A 23,147-nucleotide genomic window follows, 5' to 3' on the forward strand; every position below is an offset into this window, starting at 1 on the left:
GTTTCTCCTTAATTCTGGGCTCATCGGGCATACACACTCACTGCATCCCCTCTCGAGAATCGAATATCGTCAGCGCCAGAGTTGAAGCCCCTAACGTTGCGGTCAGCAAGTGGGCTAACATCCGCCATGTGCCGTCTTTCAGTTGCGAGAGGCAGATCATAGAATGGTTGAAACTGTTGCCCCTAACGTTGCGCTACGGCGTGTGGTTCGTTTATACCTCGTGTCTTCTCATTAAACTTCTATCTCGCGAATATGTTATTGCAATCCGCAGCGGGAGCGTTTCTATAAACTTAATTTAAACTTACGTTTTACACCGTGCTTTGTTTCCCTTATGAACATGCTTGTATGCTTCACTCGCTCCCTTCTCAATTGTTTAATGAATTTTTTGTTCTTCGCTGTTTGCGGCTCCTCCTTCATTTGTCCCTACTGCATTCACAGTCTTTTCAAGTTATTGCAATCCGCAGCGGGAGCGTTTCTATAAACTTAATTTAAACTTACGTTTTACACCGTGTTTTGTTTCCCTTATGAACATGCTTGTATGCTTCACTCGCTCCCTTCTCAATTGTTTAATGAATTTTTTGTTCTTCGCTGTTTGCGGTTCCTCCTTCATTTGTCCCTACTGCGTTCACAGTCTTTTCACGTGATTACGTGGGAGGCGTGATGACGTGACACTCAACTCCTCCTCCCACGGCCATCGAGCTGCCGTCCATTACAGTATATTGTGAAAAAAGAGGTTCCAGTTATGACCATTACGCGTTGAATTTCGAAATGAAACCTGCCTAACTTTTGTAAGTAAGCTGTAAGGAATCAGCCTGCCAAATTTCAGCCTTTCACCTACACGGGAAGTTGCAGAATTAGTGATGAGTCAGTCAGTCAATCAGTCAGTCAGTCAGTCAGTGAGTCAGTGAGGGGTTTGCCTTTTATTAGTATAGATAAAAACATTATAACAAAACAAATGAAACTAACATAGCAAGTACAATAGTGTGCTTCACAAACAATCCATGAAACTCTGCATTTATCCCCCACTAAAACTAGATTGTTCTGACTAAATAAAATTAAATAAGTCACTTGTTCTGTTATATTTGTACCTTTTGTGAAAGTGTTTACTTGATATTTGGACTTCAGGCATCACACATTATACACTTCATGTGTACATTTTGTCAATTATTACTAAAACATGGAAAATGTTTCTGTTTTAAAGATGTGTTTACATAGATTGTTGTAGATACTGAACACACATGAAATGCATATGTTCCAAATAACAATATAGTATTTATAAAAGATGTCGTTTTGCTTGACTTCTCACTCTATACAACTCTAAGCAACGGACAGGCAGGTAAACAAATTTGAGCTGAGAAAACTGTGGCAGTGGGGGGATGTGACAGCAGGCTGCTTGCTGGTTATTGACACATTTACAAGACAAAAGACGCTGACAGAGAGGTGCAAAGGGATTGAAGGTGGGCCGGATTTACGAGTTTTTTCGTAGGCTTTGGTAATTCTAGTGTCAAGGACTACATTGAGGTCTGAAAAGGTTCTGAACAGATATTCATAGAGATGATTCGATTTTTTCCAATTTGAGCTAATACTGTACAAGACATCACTTTCCTAATATGTTGAGAAGGGTCTGGTTGCAGACCTCCAGTGGCAGACCACTTTGGCTTGGGGTAAAATTAACGTGGGTTTGGAAAGTTTGTCTTCCATGTTAAAAATGATAGTGATAGTGATGTTGATGTTAAGTGCCCTTAAATGGCATTTGTTTTTTATTATTTGGTTTTGTTACATCCCTTTCTTTTTATTTACAGTGATCCCTCGCTATATCGCGCTTTGCCTTTCGCGGCTTCACTCTATCGCGGATTTTATATGTAAGCATATTTAAATATATATCGCAGATTTTTTGCTGGTTCGCGGATTTCTGCGGACAATGGGTCTTTTAATTTCTGGTACATGCTTCCTCAGTTGGTTTGCCCAGTTGATTTCATACAAGGGACGCTATTGGCAGATGGCTGAGAAGCTAGATTGCTTACTTTTCTCTTTCTCTTGCGCTGACTTTCTCTGATCCTGACGTATGGGGATTGAGCAGGGGGGCTGTTCGCACACCTAGACGATACGGACGCTCATCTAAAAATGCTGAAAGATTATCTTCACGTTGGCTACCTTCTGTGCAGCTGCTTCCTGAAGCGACATGCAGCACGGTGCTTCGCATACTTAAAAGCACGAAGGGCACGTATTGATTTTTTTATCTGTCTCTCTCTCTCTCTCTGCTCCTGACGGAGGGGGTGTGAGCTGCCGCCTTCAACAGCTTTGTGCCGCGGTGCTTCGCATACTTAAAAGCAAACAGCCCTATTGATTTGTTTGCTCCTTTGAAGAGGAAGATATGTTTGCATTCTTTTAATTGTGAGACGGAACTGTCATCTCTGTCTTGTCATGGAGCACAGTTTAAACTTTTGAAAAAGAGACAAATGTTTGTTTGCAGTGTTTGAATAACGTTCCTGTCTCTCTACAACCTCCTGTGTTTCTGCGCAAATCTGTGACCCAAGCAGGACAATATAAAAATAACCATATAAACATATGGTTTCTACTTCGCGGATTTTCTTATTTCGCGGGTGGCTCTGGAACGCAACCCCCGCGATGGAGGAGGGATTACTGTATTTATTTATTTTAACTGGTTTAGCTGCAGCATTTGCAGATTGTTTGTAGAATGCATGAATTAACTATTATAGTTTGTGACTTAAATTGTGGCATCACCTCAAGAATATGATCACAATAAATTTGTGTACACAATTTGTTTTTATTATTGGACTTCATTACAGCATTTGCTGGTCATTTGTAGATTACAGTATGTATTGCAAACATGTTAAGTCAACAAACTTAATAAAGTAAGGTTCAAAGGATAACATTGTCTGATGTAATTACAGTATTATAGTATACAGTGTGTGTTCAATTGGGACAGCATGGTGTAGGCAGTGGTAGCGCAGCGGCTACTATGTACAAATGGACCGGAGTTCAAGCCTGAGTGTTCCCTGCATGGAGTTTGCATGTTTTTTCCTTGTGTATGGATGCTGCCATTTCCTTCCACACATACTGTAAACTGTAATATTTCCGTTGGCCCATTTCATCTTTGAAATTTGTTAAATTTGTCGATTTTAATATGTTTTTAACACATGACCTACAGAAGATAGGCAAATGCTATAATGAAGCCTAATAATAAAAATCAATGGCCTTTTCGTGTACTGTATTACTGTTATGTTAAATATATTGCCATCATTTCGTGGAGATGATGCAACCATTTAATGCACATACTATAATAGTTCTTTCAGATGCAGTTACATTTTAAAACTAAAAATAATAAAGTGTTCTATTAATGATCGTTAAATGCTGTAACTAAACTAATTAAAAAAAGAACGGTGTTCATGCTTTCTACAGATGACTGAGCAGCAAAACCTAAAAAAAAAGTGTCATTCCCATATTTCTGTGAAACACGACCATGTACACATAAGATCAGAGCTCAATAGTGCTCTCAGACGATGTTAGAATTTAAAGCATACCTTTACTTTTCACTACAAGCATACCTTATGAAATTGGTGAATTAATATTTTGTAGACGCGCGTTCTAGAAAAGGCTGGACAATGAAACCTAATAACAAAGAAGAAATGGTGTTTGAGGATGTTAAACTTGCACATCACTTTCACTTCAGACAGAAGTCGGGCCATCCAGACCTATGTCACTTCTATCTCCAGCCACAGGCCCCTAAATGACGTCATAATGACATCAGATTCTATTGGATATGTTAGAGAGGGCGAATTATAATTCTTCTAGTTAACATTAACTTATTTGGATTATGCCTTTATACAAGGCAATGTACAACATTTATGATAGAATTGGTTACATTTGTTATTTTCTTTAGTTGGAACACAGGCAGGTCAAGTGACTTGCTCATGGTCACACATTGTCAGTAGCGGGATCTGAACTTGCAACCTCAGAGTCTGAAGTCCAAGCAAAAAAAATCTTCATGCAAGTAGTGTGGGGTAGAAATTAACAACAAATCTTTCACAGGACACTTTAATTCCATCTGATATTACCCTAAATATTGTTGTTAGGGAATTTGGAGTGTTTTCAAATGCAAGTCTATCTGAGAAATAATGAATTTAAGTGTAGGGCTTCCCAAAACATGTATCAGTAACCTACCCCATGCAGGTGCTTGAAGACATCGCTCATAGGTTGGGTCTTGTCTAGGTATATTTTAGACCATTTCAAATGAGATATGTGTAATCAATGAAAAATGAACAATTTTTATTTGAATTTGAGCCTGCTTGGTGTTCTGTATATTGACCTGGAGTGTATTTTTATGAAATACTGAATTTCATTCCTTTTGTGAAATTTTCACACTAGCCAGTATCACCTTGGGGGACAGATATAGGTAAAGATGAGAGCAGAATATTTTTTAACATTTCATATTTGAATATTGTTGCTGGAAGATTCAGTTTGGAAGTTGAGAGTTCAAAAGATGCAAATACGTTGTAAAAAAATGTCACAATCCTTTGATTGCATACTGCAAAGAATAAGGCTGAAATAGGTGATTTATCATGGATAGGAGGTTCTCTGCATTACCTCATTTAATTGAGAACCCACGGTTGCTAGTAAACAAACAATAATTATTGTTGATTAGAGTACAGAGCAGAGCATACAGTTAAAATGTATAACAATTTCCTTTCTATTACTAACCAAACAGGTATAGGTTTGTGGACCTCTACTAATTTTTAATACTTTTGTGGACTTAACTTAATACCCAGTTTTGATACCAATTTTTACGCTGTTTTTGTATAGCCATCCATGTGTATGCTTCATGCCCATGTTAAACTGGTACCCTTGGTATTTTCCAATTAAAATAAACTGTAGACCACAGGATGCGTTTTTATTTGCTGGTCATTTTATGGTAAGCCTACAATATTTTATCTTGCTGTGGTATTATTCAATGAATAGCTAGTAAAACATTTTACTAAAATAAATAAAATTACTTAAAGGTATTTAGTTTTTGTTTTTACTTGTAAAACTTTTCCATAAAACATTTTTTTATGTTTTAATTTAAACCCACAATTCTTTTGTTCTTTATTAGCAGCCAAACAATAATAAGATACAAAATAAAGGAAGATGAATGTGTCAGGAACGTTGATCAACTCAGGTCCCCAAAACATTTATACATTGCTCTTAGAAAAAAGAATATCAACAATTTTGGAAATTTTTGCTATTACACAATGAGAGCAGCAACAAGCCATGGATTTAAAGAAACGCATTTAAAGATTTTGGTCCAGAATGATGTTAATTTGCTGCATGCCCAAAACATGTTGCCCAGTGAGGCTGGAAATGTGTTGCTGGGAAGTTAAATTTGGAGTGTAATTGTTTGTAGGATGCAAAGACGTTGTTTATGTACAGATCCCTAAGCGATTTAATCCCAAATGTTTTCCAGACATTAAACACTGCTTATGCTTGAGAAGGTGGAAAAAGGTGGTTCTCATGCAGAGGTGCCACAGATAAAAGCTTATCTTATCTTAAAATACTTCCTACATTGGTTCCATATTCTGAGTGAGTGAAGCACAATTGGGTTGTTAGTATATTGGCGATAACTTGTATTTATTGGGGTGCAAAGGAAGGAATATAAAGAAGTACTGCAGGATTTTATTTCTATTGTGGACCAAGCCTGTTATGTTCATCTATTTGTGTCAATGTCCAGGTTTTTATAGTTTGTATATTTACTGCCCAGTAATAAAATTGAAAATTAGGTAGAGCTATGCCGCCTTCCGCCTTATGTCTTTGTAGGGTCACCCTTTGGATACATGGATGTTTTGAATTCCAAATAAATGAGGTTATGTTTGAATCTAATTTCTTAAAAAAAGATCTATCAATGTATATTTGAATGTTTTGAAATAAAAAGAGAAGCTTAGGAAGGATATTCATCTTAACAATGTTAATTTTTCCAGCTAAAGTGAGATGAAGGGTTGACCATCTATGCAAGTCTTGCTTACTTTTTTCCACGCAGATGGCAAAATTTTGTTGATAAAGAGCTTTATGTTTACTTGTGATGTTTACCCCTAGGTATTTAAACTGATCTCTGATGATAAAGGGGAAGGTGTCCAATCTAATATTATTTGCTTGAGAATTCACTGGGAAAAGCACATTTTTATTCAAATTGATACTGAGACCAGAAATCTTTTGAAATTCTATTAGTGCTGTTAGGACTGCAGGCACAGTATTTTGTGGATCTGATATATACAGTACCATATCATCTGCATATAGAGAAACTTTGTGTTCCAGTCCTTCTCTGATAATCCCCTTTATCTGATAAGCATTTCGATAGTGAATTGCCAGTGGCTCAATGGTGATTGTAAAAAGCAGCGGTGACAAGGGGCATCCTTGTCTGGTACTACATTCTAGCTTAAAGTATTCTGAATTACTGGTGTTAATACAAACTGAAGATTCCGGATTGGTATACAGTAGTTTGATCTATGCACAGATGTTCGGGCCAAACCCAAATTTCTCCAATGTAGTGAAAGGTAGTTCCATTCGACCATATCAAATGTTTTTTCTACATCTAACGATAATAATATCTCTGGAGTGTTTGACTTTGTGGGTGAATATATTACATTAAACAGGTGTCAAAGATTGGAAGCTAAGTGTCTGCCTTTAATAAATCCAGTTTGGACTTGTGATATTATCGAAGGCAGCACTTTTCTCCATCCTTCTAGCTAGGACTTCGGAAAGTATCTTAACGTCATTATTCAGAGGTAAAATTGGTCTGTATGATGCACATTGTAATAAGTCCTAATTTTGTTTAGGAAAGACAGTAATTATTGCTTGGCGAAAAGTTTGTGGTAGAATTTTATTTTTTCTACAACAACAACAGCAACATTAATTATTATAGCACATTTTCATGCAGAAAGTAGCTCAAAGTGCGTTACATAATGAAGAAAAGAAAAATAAAGACAAAATAAGAAATTAAAATAAGACAACATTAATTAAACATAGAAAAGAGTAAGGTCCGATGGCCAGGGGGGAAAGAAAAAACAAAAAAAAAAAACTCCAGACAGCTGGAGGAAAAAAAATAAAATCTTCAGGGGTTCCAGGCCACGAAACCGCCCAGTCCCCTCTGGGCATTCTACATAACATAAATTAAATAGTCCTCTTTGTTTTTAGGGTTCTCACGGAAGGACTTGGTGATGATGGTCATGCAGACTTCTGGCTTTTAATCCATTACTGTTGGAACATCACGGTGCTTTGAGTAGATGGTGGTGGCACAAGCCACCACCAAAAGGACACCGGAAAAGGAAACAGAAGAGAGAGTAGCGGTTAGTACAGATTTTAGAGCCACCATGAATAGTTATTATAATGAATTGGATATACAGAGTATCAGGATTAAATTACAGTGAAGTTATGAGAAGACCATGTTAAAATAATGTGTTTTCAGCAGTTTTTTTTTAAAGTGCTCCACTGTATTAGCCTGGCGAATTCCTATTGGCAGGCTATTCCAGATTTTAGGTGCATAACAGCAGAAGGCCGCCTCACCACTTCTTTTAAGTTTTGCTCTTGGAATTCTAAGGAGACACTCAGTTGAGGATCTGAGGTTACGATTTGGAATATAAGATGTCAGACATTCCAATATATAAGATGGGGTGAGATTATTTAAGGCTTTATAAACCATAAACAGAATTTTAAAGTCAATCCTGAATGACACAGGTAACCAGTGTTGTAGTGACATCAAAACTGGAGAAATGTGCTCAGATTTTCTTTTCCTGGTTAGGATTCTAGCAGCTGCATTCTGCACTAGTTGCAAACGATTTATGTCTTTTTTGGGTATTCCTGAGAGGATTGTGTTACAGTAATCTAGCCGACTGAAAACAAAAGCGTGAACTAATTTCTCAGCATCTTTCAATGATATAAGAGGTCTAACTTTTGCTATGTTTCCTAAGTGAAAAAATGCTGTCCTAGTGATCTGATTAATATGCGATTTAAAATTCAGATTACAGTCAACAGTTACCCCTAAGCTTTCTTACCTCCGTCTTGACGTTTAATCCTAATGCATCCAGTTTATTTCTAATAGCCTCATTGTATCCATTTTTGCCAATCACTAAGATTTCAGTTTTCTCTTTATTTAGCTTGAGAAAGTTACTATTCATTCCATTCTGAAATACAAGTCAGACATTGTGTTAGTGAATCAAGAGAATTTGGGGTCATCAGGAGCTATTGGTAAATACAGCTGTGTGTCATCAGCATAGCTGTGGTAGCTCACATTGTGCCCTGAGATAATCTGACCTAACGGAAGCATTGTAGATTGAGAAAAGCAGCGGACCCAGGATAGAGCCTTGTGGACACCATATAGGATATCATGAGTCTTTGAGTTGTAATTACCAGAACTAACAAAGAATTTTCTCCCTGCCAGGTAGGATTCAAACCAATTTTAGACACTGCCAGAGAGGCCCACCCATTGACTAAGGCGATTTCTAAGAATATTGTGATCAATGGTGTTAAATGTGGCACTCAGATCTAAGAGGATGAGAACAGATAAATGGCCTCTGTCTGCATTTACCCACAAGTCATTTACTACTTTAATGAGTGCAGTTTCTGTGCTGTGATTTGTTCTAAAACCTGACTGAAATTTATCAAGAATAGCATGTTTATTGAGGTGGTCATTTAACTGCATAATGACTGCCTTCTCTAGAATTTTACTTAAGAAAGGCAGGTTGGAGATGGGTCTAAAATTTTCAAGAGCAGAGGGGTCGAGATTATTTTTCTTAAGTAGGGGTTTAACTACAGCAGTCTTAAGACAGTCTGGGAAGACCCCCGTATCTAATGACGAATTTACTATGTCAAGAACATTATCAATTAGCACGCCCGATACTTCGTTGAAAAAATTTGTTGGTATTGGGTCAAGGACGCAGGTGGAGGGTTTCAGTTGAGAAATTATTTTATGTAAATCAGGTAAATCTATCCTAGGTTTAGCAGACGATCAATCGTCGAGAATAAGACTCTGGGATTACTAGCATTGTTATTTATAATCTTAGAGAAATAGCAGCGCCTCTCAAGACGGACTGTGTTATTGTATTCTGTTATTTTAACTTTTAATATTTCATAGTGGATAGTTAGTTAAGTCTTCCTCCATTTATACTCGGCTCTACGGCATGCTCTCTTTAAATCAGACACTCTTTGGGTCTTCCATGGTATAACAATGCTAGAAGATTTTTTAACTGTCCTTTACAGGTGCAACTATGTCAACAGCAGCTCTCACTTTAGTATTAAATCTTTCCACCTTATTATTTACATTATCCTTGCTATTATAGTTGACACTATAAACGGACTGATTGCTTAGAATCGTTTGTAAGTTTTAAGGCTGCTGATGAGTCAAAGAAGCGTTTTTAACAATATGCTTCTCATGGAGTGTTTTCTATCATTATTTCTATATTAAAAAGTAGAAGAAAATGGTCTGATAGACCAATATCAATGACCTGCTTTACATCAATTTTTAGTCCTTTAGTAATCACTAAGTCTAATGTATGACCTGCTTTATGTGTAGGCTGATTAACAAGCTGTCTCAAATCAAAAGAGTCCAGGAGGTTCATAAATTCTTTTACTTTTTGGTCACACTGATTATCTATATGAAAATTAAAGTCTCCGACTATTAAGAGTGTGTCATAGTTCGTAATTAAAATTGACATTAAGTCAGAAAATTCCTCAAAGAAAGACGCGTTGAATTTAGGAGGTCTATACACGGATAATACTAGAACGTGAGAATCTCCATGAATAACAATGGCGAGATACTCAAAGGACTTGAATTTACTAAAATTGACATCTTTGACGGCTTGAGTAAATGTTTGCCAAGCCACCGCCTTTCTTTCCTTGGCGATCCGTAAGAGTAAAACTGTAATCTGGAGGCGCAGATTCGATTAAAACAGCTGCGCCATCTGAGCTAAGTCACGTTTCACTTAGTGCAAAAAATCTATTTTTCTATCACTAATAAGATCGTTGATAAAAAACATCTTATTAGTTATGGCACTATTAAATGTTAGAGCTTTATTTAATGTTTCAGAGGGGCAGAGATGAATACTATGTGCATTATTGATATTTGGAACAGGAACTAAGTTATTTTTATTAGCGCCGCTCTGTGTGTATTTTTTGTTTAATCTATAGTCTGTTTTTATAGTTTTAATACATTGTTCATCTAAAGTAGTAATTTTAATTAAATTATTGGTGTTTATGCCATATTGCCTAGGTTTTCTACGTGCATTGAGATTGGTTATTATAGTATTAAGGTTATTATAGTATTAATGTTGTGCACTTTTACAGAAGATTTTAATAAGCAATTATCATGTCCTAGCACAGCAGTAGCATTTCGGAAGGGGTTAAGGGTAGAGATAGATAGTTAAGATAAACGAATTACCTTAGATACAGTATGTTTTCGGAGAGGACCCGGGGCGCCGAAACTGTTCGGCATGCAGGCCATCTCGCTTGAAGAAACGCGGGTCTTTCCCAAAAGACGGTCCAGTTGTTGATGAATCCGATGTCTTAATTCATTGCAGAAGCCCTGCAGCCAGTTGTTTAATCCTAGCAGACGACTGTAGTACTCGTTTGATTGTCTGACGAGAGGTAGTGGACACAAAATGAAGATCTTTGCCGATGGGGTCCTCTCCTTCGTGTCTTTAATTAGTGCTGCGAAGTCGGGCCTTGAGGATTTCCGACTGTCAGTGCCTTATGTTGTTCACGCCGGCATGTAAAACAATCGCTCCAACTGCCCCTATTCTTGTGCTTCTTGTAGATTGCCAGTGCACGTCTCATCACATCTCGGACACGAGCACAGGGAAACAAGAAACAAAACGATTTTCGATTAGGGCATGCGATATTGAGTTTTCTAAGAATAGAATCACCTACCACTATTACATCACCAGGGGGCTGAAGGCAAACTGGGGAACGCGAAGAGGGTCGAACCGGTTCTGAGTCGAGATGCTCGCCCTTGCCGATGGAGTTGTTCTGGCCTTGAACCCCCGCCTGCATAGCTGAAATATGCTGAGGTCTTCATCGGTGTCGCTCCTACGAGGCGCGGGGGTGAAGTTCACTTGAGCGGCACAACGCGGGGTTGATGTTACGCCGATTACAGATGGCGAGGACGGTTTATCAGCAGCCGAACCTTCAGATCCCTAAGGTATCTTAGTCTGGACAGGAGTTTCTGAATCTGTTTGTCGAGTGCCTGGAGTTCTTCTACGACGACGGCAACGCGATTCATCTAACTGTCGGCCATTGTCCTGCTTCCGCTTCCGCTTAGTGCCCTAGGAAGAATGAAGAGAGAGAGATTGGTTAGCAAGAAGTGACTCCACTCCCTCTCTAGCTTCTGTAAATGTTGCTAATAGAAGGGAAGCTAGCTGAGTTGAGAATTTCTTAAAAAATTTGGCAGGGTAGCCATTAGGGCCTGCTGCTTTTCCCACACCGAAGTGAGTTTATCGCATATAGTAATTCTGATAATGCCAGAGGTTTATCTAATTCTTCTGCACTAAAAGTATCTATTTGTGGTACCTGTAATGCATCCAGAAATGCATTAGATTGTATCTTGTCTTCTTTAAACTCGGTAGAATATAAGGATTTATAATAGTCTGTAAATGTGTGCATTATATTTTTATGGTCAATAATTTTGTGTCCGTTTGTGTTGCTTGTGGATTTGTTGAGCTAAGATCTTATTAGCTTTCTCTCCATGTTCATAATAATGATGTCTTGATTTAAATATGAGTTGTTCAGTTTCTTTAGTTATTAAGAGGTTGAGTTCTGAATTCAATGCCTCACTTGGAACACCTGGCATGTTCTTGATCTATTCTACTAATTTCGCTGATTAGCTCTGATACCTTCTTGGTTTCCAATTTGTTCTGTGGGAAAGATATGAGATAATCTGTCCTCTTAAGAAGGCCTTCAGGGTTTTCCAGAGTATCCATATTACTAACCGAGAATGGTAAACCGGATGGCATGGACGCAGGTTTACTAACTAAACCGGATGGCATGGACGCAGGTACACGGCAATGGGACCATGAGACGTACTGCGCAGGTGCGTACAGCACACGTCTCATAAACCGCAATCGAAGTCATATCCACCACGAACGAAGGACTCAAGACCCAAAAACGGAACAGCTCAACTGACGTGAATGAGAAATGAAGCAACAAGGCGCCCATAGCTAACGACTACCGACACAGCCACACCAAAAAGAGGATTCTGCGCTGCAGCCCAGATTCAAACGGAACAGGCTACGGCGGCCCACAGATCCACAAAGAGAGTACGAAGGGCACAGGCGTCACCGCCATATTGTGAGTGGCACTACTGCGGGGTGAAGTTAGGAGTGATGTGCTGCTTGGGATTGTACAAACCGCTGAACGCTTTACACCGAATTCAAACACAATACAGATCAACGATACAAACATGAGCCCACCTAGATAAGATCAATGAACGCAGGCGCCTACAATGCGCGTCTGAAACTGCGGAAGCAAAGCAGGCACGGGTTCAAGACAAATGAGCTTGACTGACGGATATACAAACACGAGCCCGGCTGGATAAAATCAATGAACGCAGGCGCCTACAACGCGCGTCTGAAATGCCACAAGCAGAGCGGGGCACGGCTCCAAGACGAACGAGCTCGACTAATGAATTTCAGGATACCCAATGCCGGGGGTAGGCGAGGCGAAGCAAGCAGGGGGCGGAGCCCCCCTTGTTCCTGCAGAAACCTCTGAGGATGTATTTGTCTCTATAAAAAAAAAAAAAAAAAAAAAAAAAAATATTGATAATTATAAATTCTCTACAATTCTCGTCTGCTAATAAAAGTGGATTAAGACGCAGTCTACAAGATGAGTATGTAAGGCATAATGATTTTAGCTCTAAAATCAAAGGGACATGGTCTTAAATAACAATAGTGTTGTACTTACAAGATTTAATCGTAGGCAAGAAATTGTTATCTACAAAGAAATAATCAATTTTTGAGTAGCAATGATGCACTGGTGAGTAGAAGGAATATGCTCTTGAGTTTGGGTTTTGAAATCTCTAGGGGTCTGATAAGTTGTGGTCATTTACAAACTGTGTAATTGTCTTTGCAGTGTTAGATGTCATCGCCCCTGTGGCAGGAGACCTATCTAGGTCTGGATATAAAACACAAAGTCCCCAGCCATTAATAATTTTAATGAGTGTTCACATTTGAACTAGATGCAAATACATTTTGCATGAATTCCCTATAATCGACATTGGGTGCATAAATATTTATCAAAATCACTTTACAGTTAAATAAATTACCTATGACAATCACATATCTCCCTTCAGGATCAGATACTACATCTGATACTACAAATGAGACTGTTCTATGTATAAAGAATTCCCACACCTCTAGTTTTCTTTATAAAGCTGGAATGGAACATTTGGCCAGTCCAGTCTTTGTGCAGCCCAAAACTAATCTTTGCTTAATAAGTGAGTCTCCTGTAAAAAATACTATTTTAGCGGTTTAGACCTGTTAGGTGAGAGAATACTTTCTTTCTGCTTAATTCATGATTCAGGCCTTTAACATTCCAGCTCACAAAGTTAGCTGTCTGGTCCTGGAGGACATTGCTTCTGAACTTTTGTTGTCATTTTGTAGTCTTAACTGAAAATAAGACAGCTTTGACCATACTTTCCAATTTTCCCAGGAGTTATCGCCATGAAGCCAATTGTTACGTTGGCACTTATAAGGATTAATGGGATAGAATTAGAGGTAGTTTGCTCTCTTTCTCTCTTTGCTCTCTTTCTCTTCCCCCCAGTCCACCCACCCCCACATTTTGCCTCCCCACTTGAGGCTGGACCACACTTCACAAAGTCCCAGACCTCTGACTGACGTACAAAATAAAACAAGCCCCTCCCCAGCAGTGGCGTATGAGTAATAAAATTGAGATATCTATTGCCAATACAGTCCAATTACTATAAGCATAAAAATATAATCTTCATCTTGAGATAGTAAGATAGTAAACCCAGGCAAAGGTGTTAAAAAGTGGCCCTGGATAAGCATAGTAAACCCTAATACAATAATAACAATAACAATAAACCATATTGAACAGTCTACTTTAGAAGTTGAAAAAAAAAAATTCTTCCACACATACATGCATATACACATATAATTGTAATTAAAGCATAAACTAAAAAGTGGCCAAGAGGGGAAAAGGATGTATAACTACAGTACCAGTATCATTGCAAGTCTATCAAACAGTTGGTAAGATCTTCTTTGCCATGCCATGACAGGATACGACTCACAATCATATTTCAAAAAAGTTTCAGGATCAGTTTTCTTAACTCTTTTTCTGCTTCCTCCGTAGAGGTATAGATGTAATGCTTGCCTTGAATTTCCACCCACAATTCTGATCAAATGTTCATAAGGTGCATACTAAGAAGATATAAGGCTAAATGGCTTAACAAGTTTACAATTAAAGAGCCTTTTACAAAGAGCATTTTTTTAAACTAAAGAACAAAAAGAAAAGTACTGAACTCATTAGGGCAGCTTATTTGATTTTTCTAGACGACACATATCTTAATTGGTGTTCATTTTTTTAGTCAGATGTGAGGCTCTTTTCTTCCAATCCAAGTTCATCTAGACAACACGTTCCTCTGCCCTTTCTCTCCATGCACTGGATAATTCATCCATCCATCCATTTTCCAACCCGCTGAATCCGAACACAGGGTCACGGGGGTCTGCTGGAGCCAATCCCAGCCAACACAGGGCACAAGGCAGGAAACAATCCCGGGCAGGGTGCCAACCCACCGCAGGACACACACAAACACACCCACACACCAAGCACACACTAGTGCCAATTTAGAATCGCCAATCACCTAACCTGCATCTCTTTGGAATGTGGGAGGAAACCGGAGCGCCCGGAGGAAACCCACGCAGACACGGGGAGAACATGCAAACTCCACGCAGGGAGGACCCGGGAATCGAACCCAGGTCCCCAGATCTCCCAACTGCGAAGCAGCAGCACTACCCACTGCGCCGCCGTGCCACCCCACTGGATAATTCCTCATTTATAACCTATTTCTCCAATATTTCATTTTTTTTTCTCCTATACTCTATGTTGTTCCCTTCTTTTTAAGCTATATATGCATTTCTTCATGTACAGTAATACTTTGCCTAGAGGAGCACAATTACTGGGTTACCATTATGGTTAGAATAGCCCAGCCTAAAATGTTTTTTAGATTGATCAGTTTGGTAAGTCCTGTTATTTGAGAGAAAATCATTATTTACTCAGCAGCTGATCAGTCAGAGCATCACTAAAAATTATGTTAGATATCCATCTGCTCCTATAGTTTTTGTGCTGTGTGAACATGTGATTGCATCTTAAATCTTAGAAAGTCTCTGAGGGCTATCCATCCTTTGGTGCACCAAGCAGTTGGATTTCAAGTTTTATATATGTAAAACACTTTTCTTAAGTGTTTCTTAAATACGTTACTTATTTCTCTATGTTCAGTTTCTGCAGTTGCATTCGGGCTTCCTATGTAATTGAAATGGGCCATATTCTTATTGGCATAATTGGAGACTCTTGACCCAAGTATCAGCTGCTCCATTTCTCTTATGGAAACTCAGTCGTAGGAGGATTTCCATATTTGACGATCAAGTTTTAGCGGGGTATCAACTGGCTGGTGTTTCATGTAAAAATACATAAGAAATGATTTGTTGTTCTAGGTATGCTTTGAATGTTTTCCCAAGTCTTCTGGCTGATATCTCGGAAGAAGCAAAAAAAAATTTCTTTTGGAAACAAATTCTTCATCTGCTAATAATAAAGGGATGAGTCAGTGGTTTGAAATTGTTATTGTGCTATTTAAAATCCTAAACTAGAGTACAAGTGGTGGGTGGTTAGAAACAAAGCAGCAAAACCGCAAGACTAAAGTTAGAATATCAGGTTATTATTTATGAAAACATAATCAACTTGTGAGTGGGCTTGATGCAATGAAGAAAAGAAATACTATTGTCTCAAACAGGTAAAGAATTTTGTGTAGCTTGTATACAGTTAGGTCCATAAATATTTGGACAAAGACAACTTTTTTCTAATTTTGGTTCTGTACATTACCACAATGAATTTTAAATGAAACAACTCATATGCAGTTGAAGTGCAGACTTTCGGCTTTAATTCAGTGGGGTGAACAAAACGATTGCATAAAAATGTGAGGCAATTAAAGCATTTTGTTAACACAATCTCCATTTCAGGGGCTCAAAAGTACAGTGGAACCTCGGTTCACAAATGTCCTCGGTACACGTACAACTTGGTTTACGACCAAAAAGTTCGCCAAACTTTTGCCTCGGTTTCACGACCACACACTCGGTATACGAACAAGCCAGGTTCCCTTTCGGTTTGTACATGTTCAGTCTCTCTCTGTGCATTTCCTGTGCAGCAAGCAAGAGAGAGAGCGAGGGAGCGACACACAAACACGCACACACACACACACACACACACAGAGGCAGCAGGAGAGAGAGGCAGCACGAGAGACAGAGGCACACACACAGGCAGTGTGAGATAGAGAGAGCCGTGCACACAGACACAGGAGCGCTCTAGAGAGACAAACACACAGGCGCTCCAGGCTCGCAAAAGAGAGACGCACGCACACACACACAGGTGCGGGAGAGAGAGGTGCGCACACACACAGGAGCGCGCTAGAGAGACACACAGGCGCTTCAGGCTCGCAAAAGCGAGGGACGCATAAGGTAGAGAAGGCTTGTTTTTGTTTTCAGTTCTATTTACAGTGATCGGTTCGTAGCCTGCATTGTTGCAATGTTACTTTTCTTGGTGGTTTATTAAATTACGGATTTTTCAAATGTTCATCTTTCCCCTGTGCTTAAAACTCATTAAAAAAAGTGTTTTTAGCGAGCGGCTCCTAGCACTATAGCAGTGTTAGTTTTCTCTGTTGTTAAAGGTTTTCTCAGTGTTATTCAATGTTTTTACATTTATTTTACCATTACACTGTGCATTCTATGGTATAATTAACTGAATTTGTGCTTAAAAACTAAAAAATATATATATATATACATACAGTTCGTACGGTCTGGAACGGATTAATTGTATTTACATACAATCCTATGGGAGAAATTGCTTCGGTTCACGACCAACTCGGTTTACGGACTAGAGTTTTGGAACAATTATGGTCGTGAACCGAGGTTCCACTGTAATTGGACAAATTAAATAACTGGAAATAAAATGTTAATTTCTAATAATTGGTTGAAAACCCTTTGCTGGCAATGACATGTCTTGTGGACTTGGAAAAGGTGTTCGACCGTGTCCCTTGGGGAATCCTGTGGAGGGTGCTCCGGGAGTATGGGGTACCGGACCCCCCTGATAAGGGCTGTTTGGTCCCTATACAACTGGTGTCAGAGCTTGGTCCGCATTGCCGGCAGTAAGTTGAACCCATTTCCAGTGAGAGTTGGACTCCGCCAGGGCTGCCCTTTGTCACCGATTCTGTTCATAACTTTTATGGACAGAATTTCTAGTTGCAGCCAGGGCGTTGAGGGGGTCTGGTTTGGTGGGCTCAGGATTGGGTCACTGCTTTTTGCAGATGATGTTGTCCTGTTTGCTTCGTGAGGCCGTGATCTTCAGCTCTCTCTGGATCGGTTCGCAGCCAAGTGTGAAGCGGCTGGGATGGGAATCAGCACCTCCAAATCCGAGACCATGGTTCTCAGCCGGAAAAGGGTGGAGTGCCCTCTCAGGATTGGGAGCGAGATCCTGCCCCAAGTGGAGGAGTTCAAGTATCTCAGGGTCTTGTTCACGAGTGAAGGAAGAATAGAGCGGGAGATCAACAGGCGGATAGGTGCGGCATCTGCAGTGATACGGGCTCTGCATCGGTCTTCGTAGTGAAAAAGGAGCTGAGCCGAAAGGCAAAGCTCTCAATTTACCAGTTGATCTACGTTCCTACCCTCACCTATGGTCATGAGCTATGGGTAGTGGCCAAAAGAACGAGATCACAAATACAAGCAGCTGAAATTAGTTTCCTCCGCAGGGTGTCTGGGCTTTCCCTTAAAGATAGGATGAGAAGCTCGGTCATCCGGGAGGAGCTCAGAGTAGAGCGAGTCGGATGAGGTGGCTTGGGCATCTGATCAGGATGCCTCCCTGGTGAGGTTTTACGGGCACGTCTAACTGGGAGGAGGCCCCGGGGAAGACCCAGGACACGCTGGAGGGACTGTCTCTCGGCTGCCCTTGGGAACGCCTCGGTATTTCCCCAGAAGAGCTAGTAGAAGTGGCCAGGGAGAGGGAAGTCTGGGCATCTCTGCTCAAGCTGCTGCCCCCGCGACCAGATCTCGGATAAGCGGAAGAGAATGGATGGATGGATGGATGGATGCTATAAACTTTAGAGATATACTGTATGCATGTTGTTGCTAGAGATGTTTTGATTTATTGTTATTTTCAAAATATGTGCAGTAGCCGCTTGTAAGTTTTGATGCAGAATTAAAAGTATTTCATAAAAATGTTTTTTTTTCACATGGTATAACATATATATATATATATATATATATTATTTTTGATACAGGTGATCATATCAACAGGTGCATCATATGGTCTAAATCTGTCTGATACCTATGGAGTTGACATTGTAGGAAATATACCTACTGGGTGAGAAAATAATTGTTTTTTGGTATCATTCCTCCTTTTAAAAATGTTAATACTTTTTATTAATGGATCAATTGTTTGCTTAGCCTTTAAGATGATATAACAAAAGAGTGAAAGATTTAAATAATATGGTGATTCTGAAAAAAAAATTAAGGACACAGCATTTTGGAAGTAATCAGCAGGTTTGTGGCATTGTGCCAGTATTCCTTTCCTTTTTTTCAGAGCAAGTATATTTGCCTTTGACAGAAGCACAGAGACACAACTTTTCACTTACTCAATTTTAGTGTTAATATTATAATTATCTGGGTATGAATATATTTAATTGTTCTTGTTTTTAATGTCTGACATGAAAAATAAATCTGTATGGAACTTTTGCTATTATGTATAATAGTTTTTAAATGTATTGCTTAGTTCCTGTGCTTCATGAATCTTCACAAACCCTATTCTAGATGTTGCCTCTGTGGAGTCTGAATGTCCCACACCCCCATTTACTCAAAGATATACAGACTAGATTAATTGTAAATTGGTGCCAGTATGAGAGCAAGTGCAGCTACATATACAAATGGGCCCTGCAATTGGCTGGCATCCTGTTTAGGGCAGTTTCATGCCTTATGCCCTATACTGCTGGAATAAGCTCCAGACCACATGGCCCCTGCCCTGCAGGTCTGACTATACAGTAATTGACTAACAAAAATGTTTTCATTAACTTCCTGATTATAGATTTAAATGTACAGTCTGATTGAGCTTGATATGTAATTTGACATGAACTTAAGTAGTATTCACTTTTCACCCCTGTTAAACAGGCCATGTTGAACTAAAATAACCACCCAGTTAAAATATTTGGTATAATTTTATCTGTAGATCTTGGTGAATCTTTTCATTTGACAGCTGAATTATCTAACTTCAATTTTTACTTACCAGGGACTTATAATAGCCAAGGGTTCAGTATTCATTATTTATTTTTACTAGCCAACCCACGGCGTAGCATACGCCGCATAATTATGTATTGATGGGTGAACACTTCCTGAACGACACAGTTGTCCAAATGGGGTGGGTTTGAGGATACCACTGTGAATGAATGAAAAGATGGACCTCTGGAGAGAGCAACATACAATTGTCTGTGACTGAAAGTGGGATTGTCTGTGACGATGGAGGCCACGCTGGTGAAAGTTACTTCATCGGTAGGGATAAGTTTCAGCACTTGTTCATTAAGGTGTAGCAAGTCTTCGTTGTTGACGCTTAATATAGCTTGCGTACTGAGTTGTTCCGGAGTCACAGTTGAGAAACACTTTTTTAATGTCTTTTAAGCACAGGGAAAAAAATGAATATGTGAAACATCCGTAATGTAATAAGCCACCAAGAAAAGTAACATTGCAATAATGCACGCTATGACACGATCGCTGTAAACAGAAGTGAAAACAAAATCGAGCCCGGTGCATTCTTTATTTGCCTTCTGTGCCTTGTAGCGCAGTGGTAGTGTTGCTGCTTTGCAGTAAGGAGACTGGAAGATTTTGGGTTCGCTTCCCGGTTCCTCCCTGTGTGGATAGCGCTGTGAATACTGAAAACACCGGTATATCAATGTAATGAAGTATTATTATTCTTATGCGTCCAGCCCTCTCTCTCTCACGTGCCTGTGTGTGTGTGTGTCACTCGCTCTCTCTCTCTCTCGCTCGCTCGCTACACGTGTTCCTGCAGGCATACACCACTACACTTCCGGAAAGACACAGTTGTCTAAAACGGGTGGGTTTGAGGATACAACAGTAAGTGAATGAAAAGATGGAACTCTGGAGAGAGCAACATATAACTGTCCGTGACTGAAAACTGGTTTTGGCAGATACATGCATATTTTTTTGAAAGTTTAGCCCTGTGCCTTGTTAATTGTCATCGCAAAGGCCAATCTAACAGGAAATTGTCTTTGTGTAAAAGTAAAAGGCAAATTATCCGCGACAAACAAACTGTTTTACACGCTGCATACCAACCCACGGCGTAGTATACACCGCATAATCACGCCGCTTTTTTAATGTTTTTTTAAGCAGGGGGAAAAAAATGAACATTTGCAAAATCCGTAACGCTGCTTTCAGCGCACACAAGTTTAATTTGTTGGCCACTTTTTGCCAGCCGTCTCTTCTGGTGTGGCTGTGTTACCGCTTGTGCATATTAAATCTTGAAATCCTTCGAGTAACTAATTAACTAACTAACTAAGTAACACCCACCCACCCACACAGCTTGTGTGAAAAAAATGCGACCGTACTTTCATCATTTTGTTGCAGCCTATCAAAGACTTGCTGATCATGTTTTCTAGACTCAATATACATTGGCTTCTCACTCAGCGCGGGCGCGCGCATTCATCTCGGATTATTACATCCAGCTAGACTAATCTACTACACGGCTGCGTTTGAAAAACGACTTATCCCGGATGAGTTTCACCGGCATTAATGATTAGGAATCCGGTTGGAACAAAACCCTGCAGCCACAGGGGTTCACCAGGACTGAGTTTAGGAAAAACTGCTGAACACAGACGAAACCGACTCAGGTGAGGAGCTGGGGCGGGCAAAGTAGTTGCAGCTATTGATTATTCAGTGTTGTTTGCCTGGGTGTCTGATCTGCTCGACGGGATCAGAAATAAAAGGAAAACAATGTGAAGTCAATGTCACAGGTGTTCCTGTGGTATAGCGGGTCCACAGCTCCCCTTCAAAAGGCCATTTTTAAATAAATAATCACAGCGCTCACAGCATAGCGAGGGGAGTGGAAGTGTGGCTGAAACGGTTTCTGGGTGGAGTTGTGCTGTGGGCGTTTCTCCCCTGTGCAGTGTGCGAGCAAGTGAGGAGAGAGAGAGAAAGCTGGTACGTTAGAGTGAGTGAGAGCAGGCTCAAAGGCAATGTCACAGGTGTTCCTGTGGTATAGCGGGTCCATAGCTCCCCTTCAAAAGGCCATTTTTAATCAGGCGACTGACAGTAGTGGTGTGAGGCACGGAGAAGGTCAGCTGCTGAGAGAGCGTCTCGACTGTTGCAGGGCCTGCATCGGTGAAGCAGGTGAGACGCTAATGAAAAAGAGGCACAGGGCTTATTGGTGTTTAAAGACTGCTTCCTTCATTGTGTTTTAACCACAGTTTTAAAGGATTGTTTTGAGGATCCCATGGGATACCCCTCGCAAACTATTTTAGACGCTGCATACAGTGATTCACATCCGCGAGAAACATGCCTCTGAAAAGTCAACGTGACTCAGAGGTGCATGTGGACTCTAGCACAGACGAACATAAATGACGCTATGTTTTCTGAGTCGTCGCATCCGAGTTGGTGGGCGTGGCTCTGCGAGTTGTCGTCGTATCCAATGGTCTTAGAGTTGGTGGCCGTGGCTCCGTCCTGCGTGTGCCATGGGTGTCTTACTTGTCGACGGTTTAGTGAATTATATATATAGATTCTTTAGTGCAAGCATTTGGTCAAAAATTGAAATCACAGTTTAGAAATCTTGTTGAAATTACAGTAAAACTTAAAACACATGTGCACACTGGTCAAAGTCATGTATGAAAAAGAACCTAAATCCATATTCTTGGAAAATCTTCTCAGACTCCCTGGAATTATACTAGGTCTTAAACTGAGGAAATTGTGCCCATTAGCTTCCTTTCCTGGGTTCACATGCTGGCTTTTCTGAACTTACCTAAAATGCCTTTACCCTTACATGGTTTCATGATTATAATTTACAAAGCCTGATTACTGTCAAGCTTTATTAACTGCAGTGATAAAATGCCCTATCTTTGCATTAGAGAACACCTTTTTGTTATTCTATCCTGGCTTGTCAAGCAGTACTGCTAAATCCATTTTAAAGTTGATGTGAAGCTGTAGCCCCACTGCCACTTGCTTTGTCACTATAATTGCCTAGAAACAGAATGTAGTTTTTATGGAGTGACAACAGCTTTGCTTCAGGGCACTTAGAAACTGAACAGCTTTTGCATAGTTGGTCAACGGTTGGTGTATTTTGTTTTAAAAGGAATTGCATTGCTAACATCTGTTTTTAATAACTAAATGTGTGTTCATATGGTACAGAAAGGTGATTGTTTTTAAATCATTTGCACACATAATAAATCCTTGACACAGCCTTTGCACCAGTTTACATTACATTTTCAGAATTCCTAGGTTGCCCTCCTCCCCATGATGTACCTTGCTATCAAAACAGTATTGTGAATTTTGGTATTTCTAATGCAAACTGGTACATTCTTCTCTTCCTTTCTATAAGCTGGTCATAAATAAAATGTGAAACAATCAGATGAGAAAGAAAAGTGAGGTAGAAGAGTTCCATCTCCCTTTTGGGTACTCTGATGTTCTCATACATTCTAAAGGCCTGAGGTAACCAGTATCCCAAAACTGAATGTCTGTATACAGTATGTACTGAGTGATAGTCTGTGTAGGGCTGAATTATGCCATGTACTCAGACTTTATGGGATTTGGATGAATGTATATAAGATACAATAAGTATCAGTGGGTTTTTTTGGCTGCCATCATGTGTTGACACCTTTGTGCTGCTCTTGT

General features: G+C 39.7%; 1 protein-coding gene across 2 annotated transcripts in view; it reads left to right on the forward strand.

The window, feature by feature from the left end:
* Positions 1-23,147, forward strand: part of slc26a5 (solute carrier family 26 member 5) — a 100,302-nt gene that overhangs the window by 42,688 nt on the left and 34,467 nt on the right. For both annotated transcript variants that reach the window (XM_051923748.1, XM_051923751.1), the window contains exon 8: positions 18,542-18,624. In XM_051923748.1, the coding sequence (XP_051779708.1) occupies positions 18,542-18,624 (83 nt within the window). The remainder of the gene's footprint in view (positions 1-18,541; positions 18,625-23,147) is intronic.

The sequence above is a fragment of the Erpetoichthys calabaricus genome, chromosome 1 (genome assembly GCF_900747795.2).
Source record: "Erpetoichthys calabaricus chromosome 1, fErpCal1.3, whole genome shotgun sequence".
NCBI classification, from domain to species: Eukaryota; Metazoa; Chordata; class Cladistia; order Polypteriformes; family Polypteridae; genus Erpetoichthys; species Erpetoichthys calabaricus.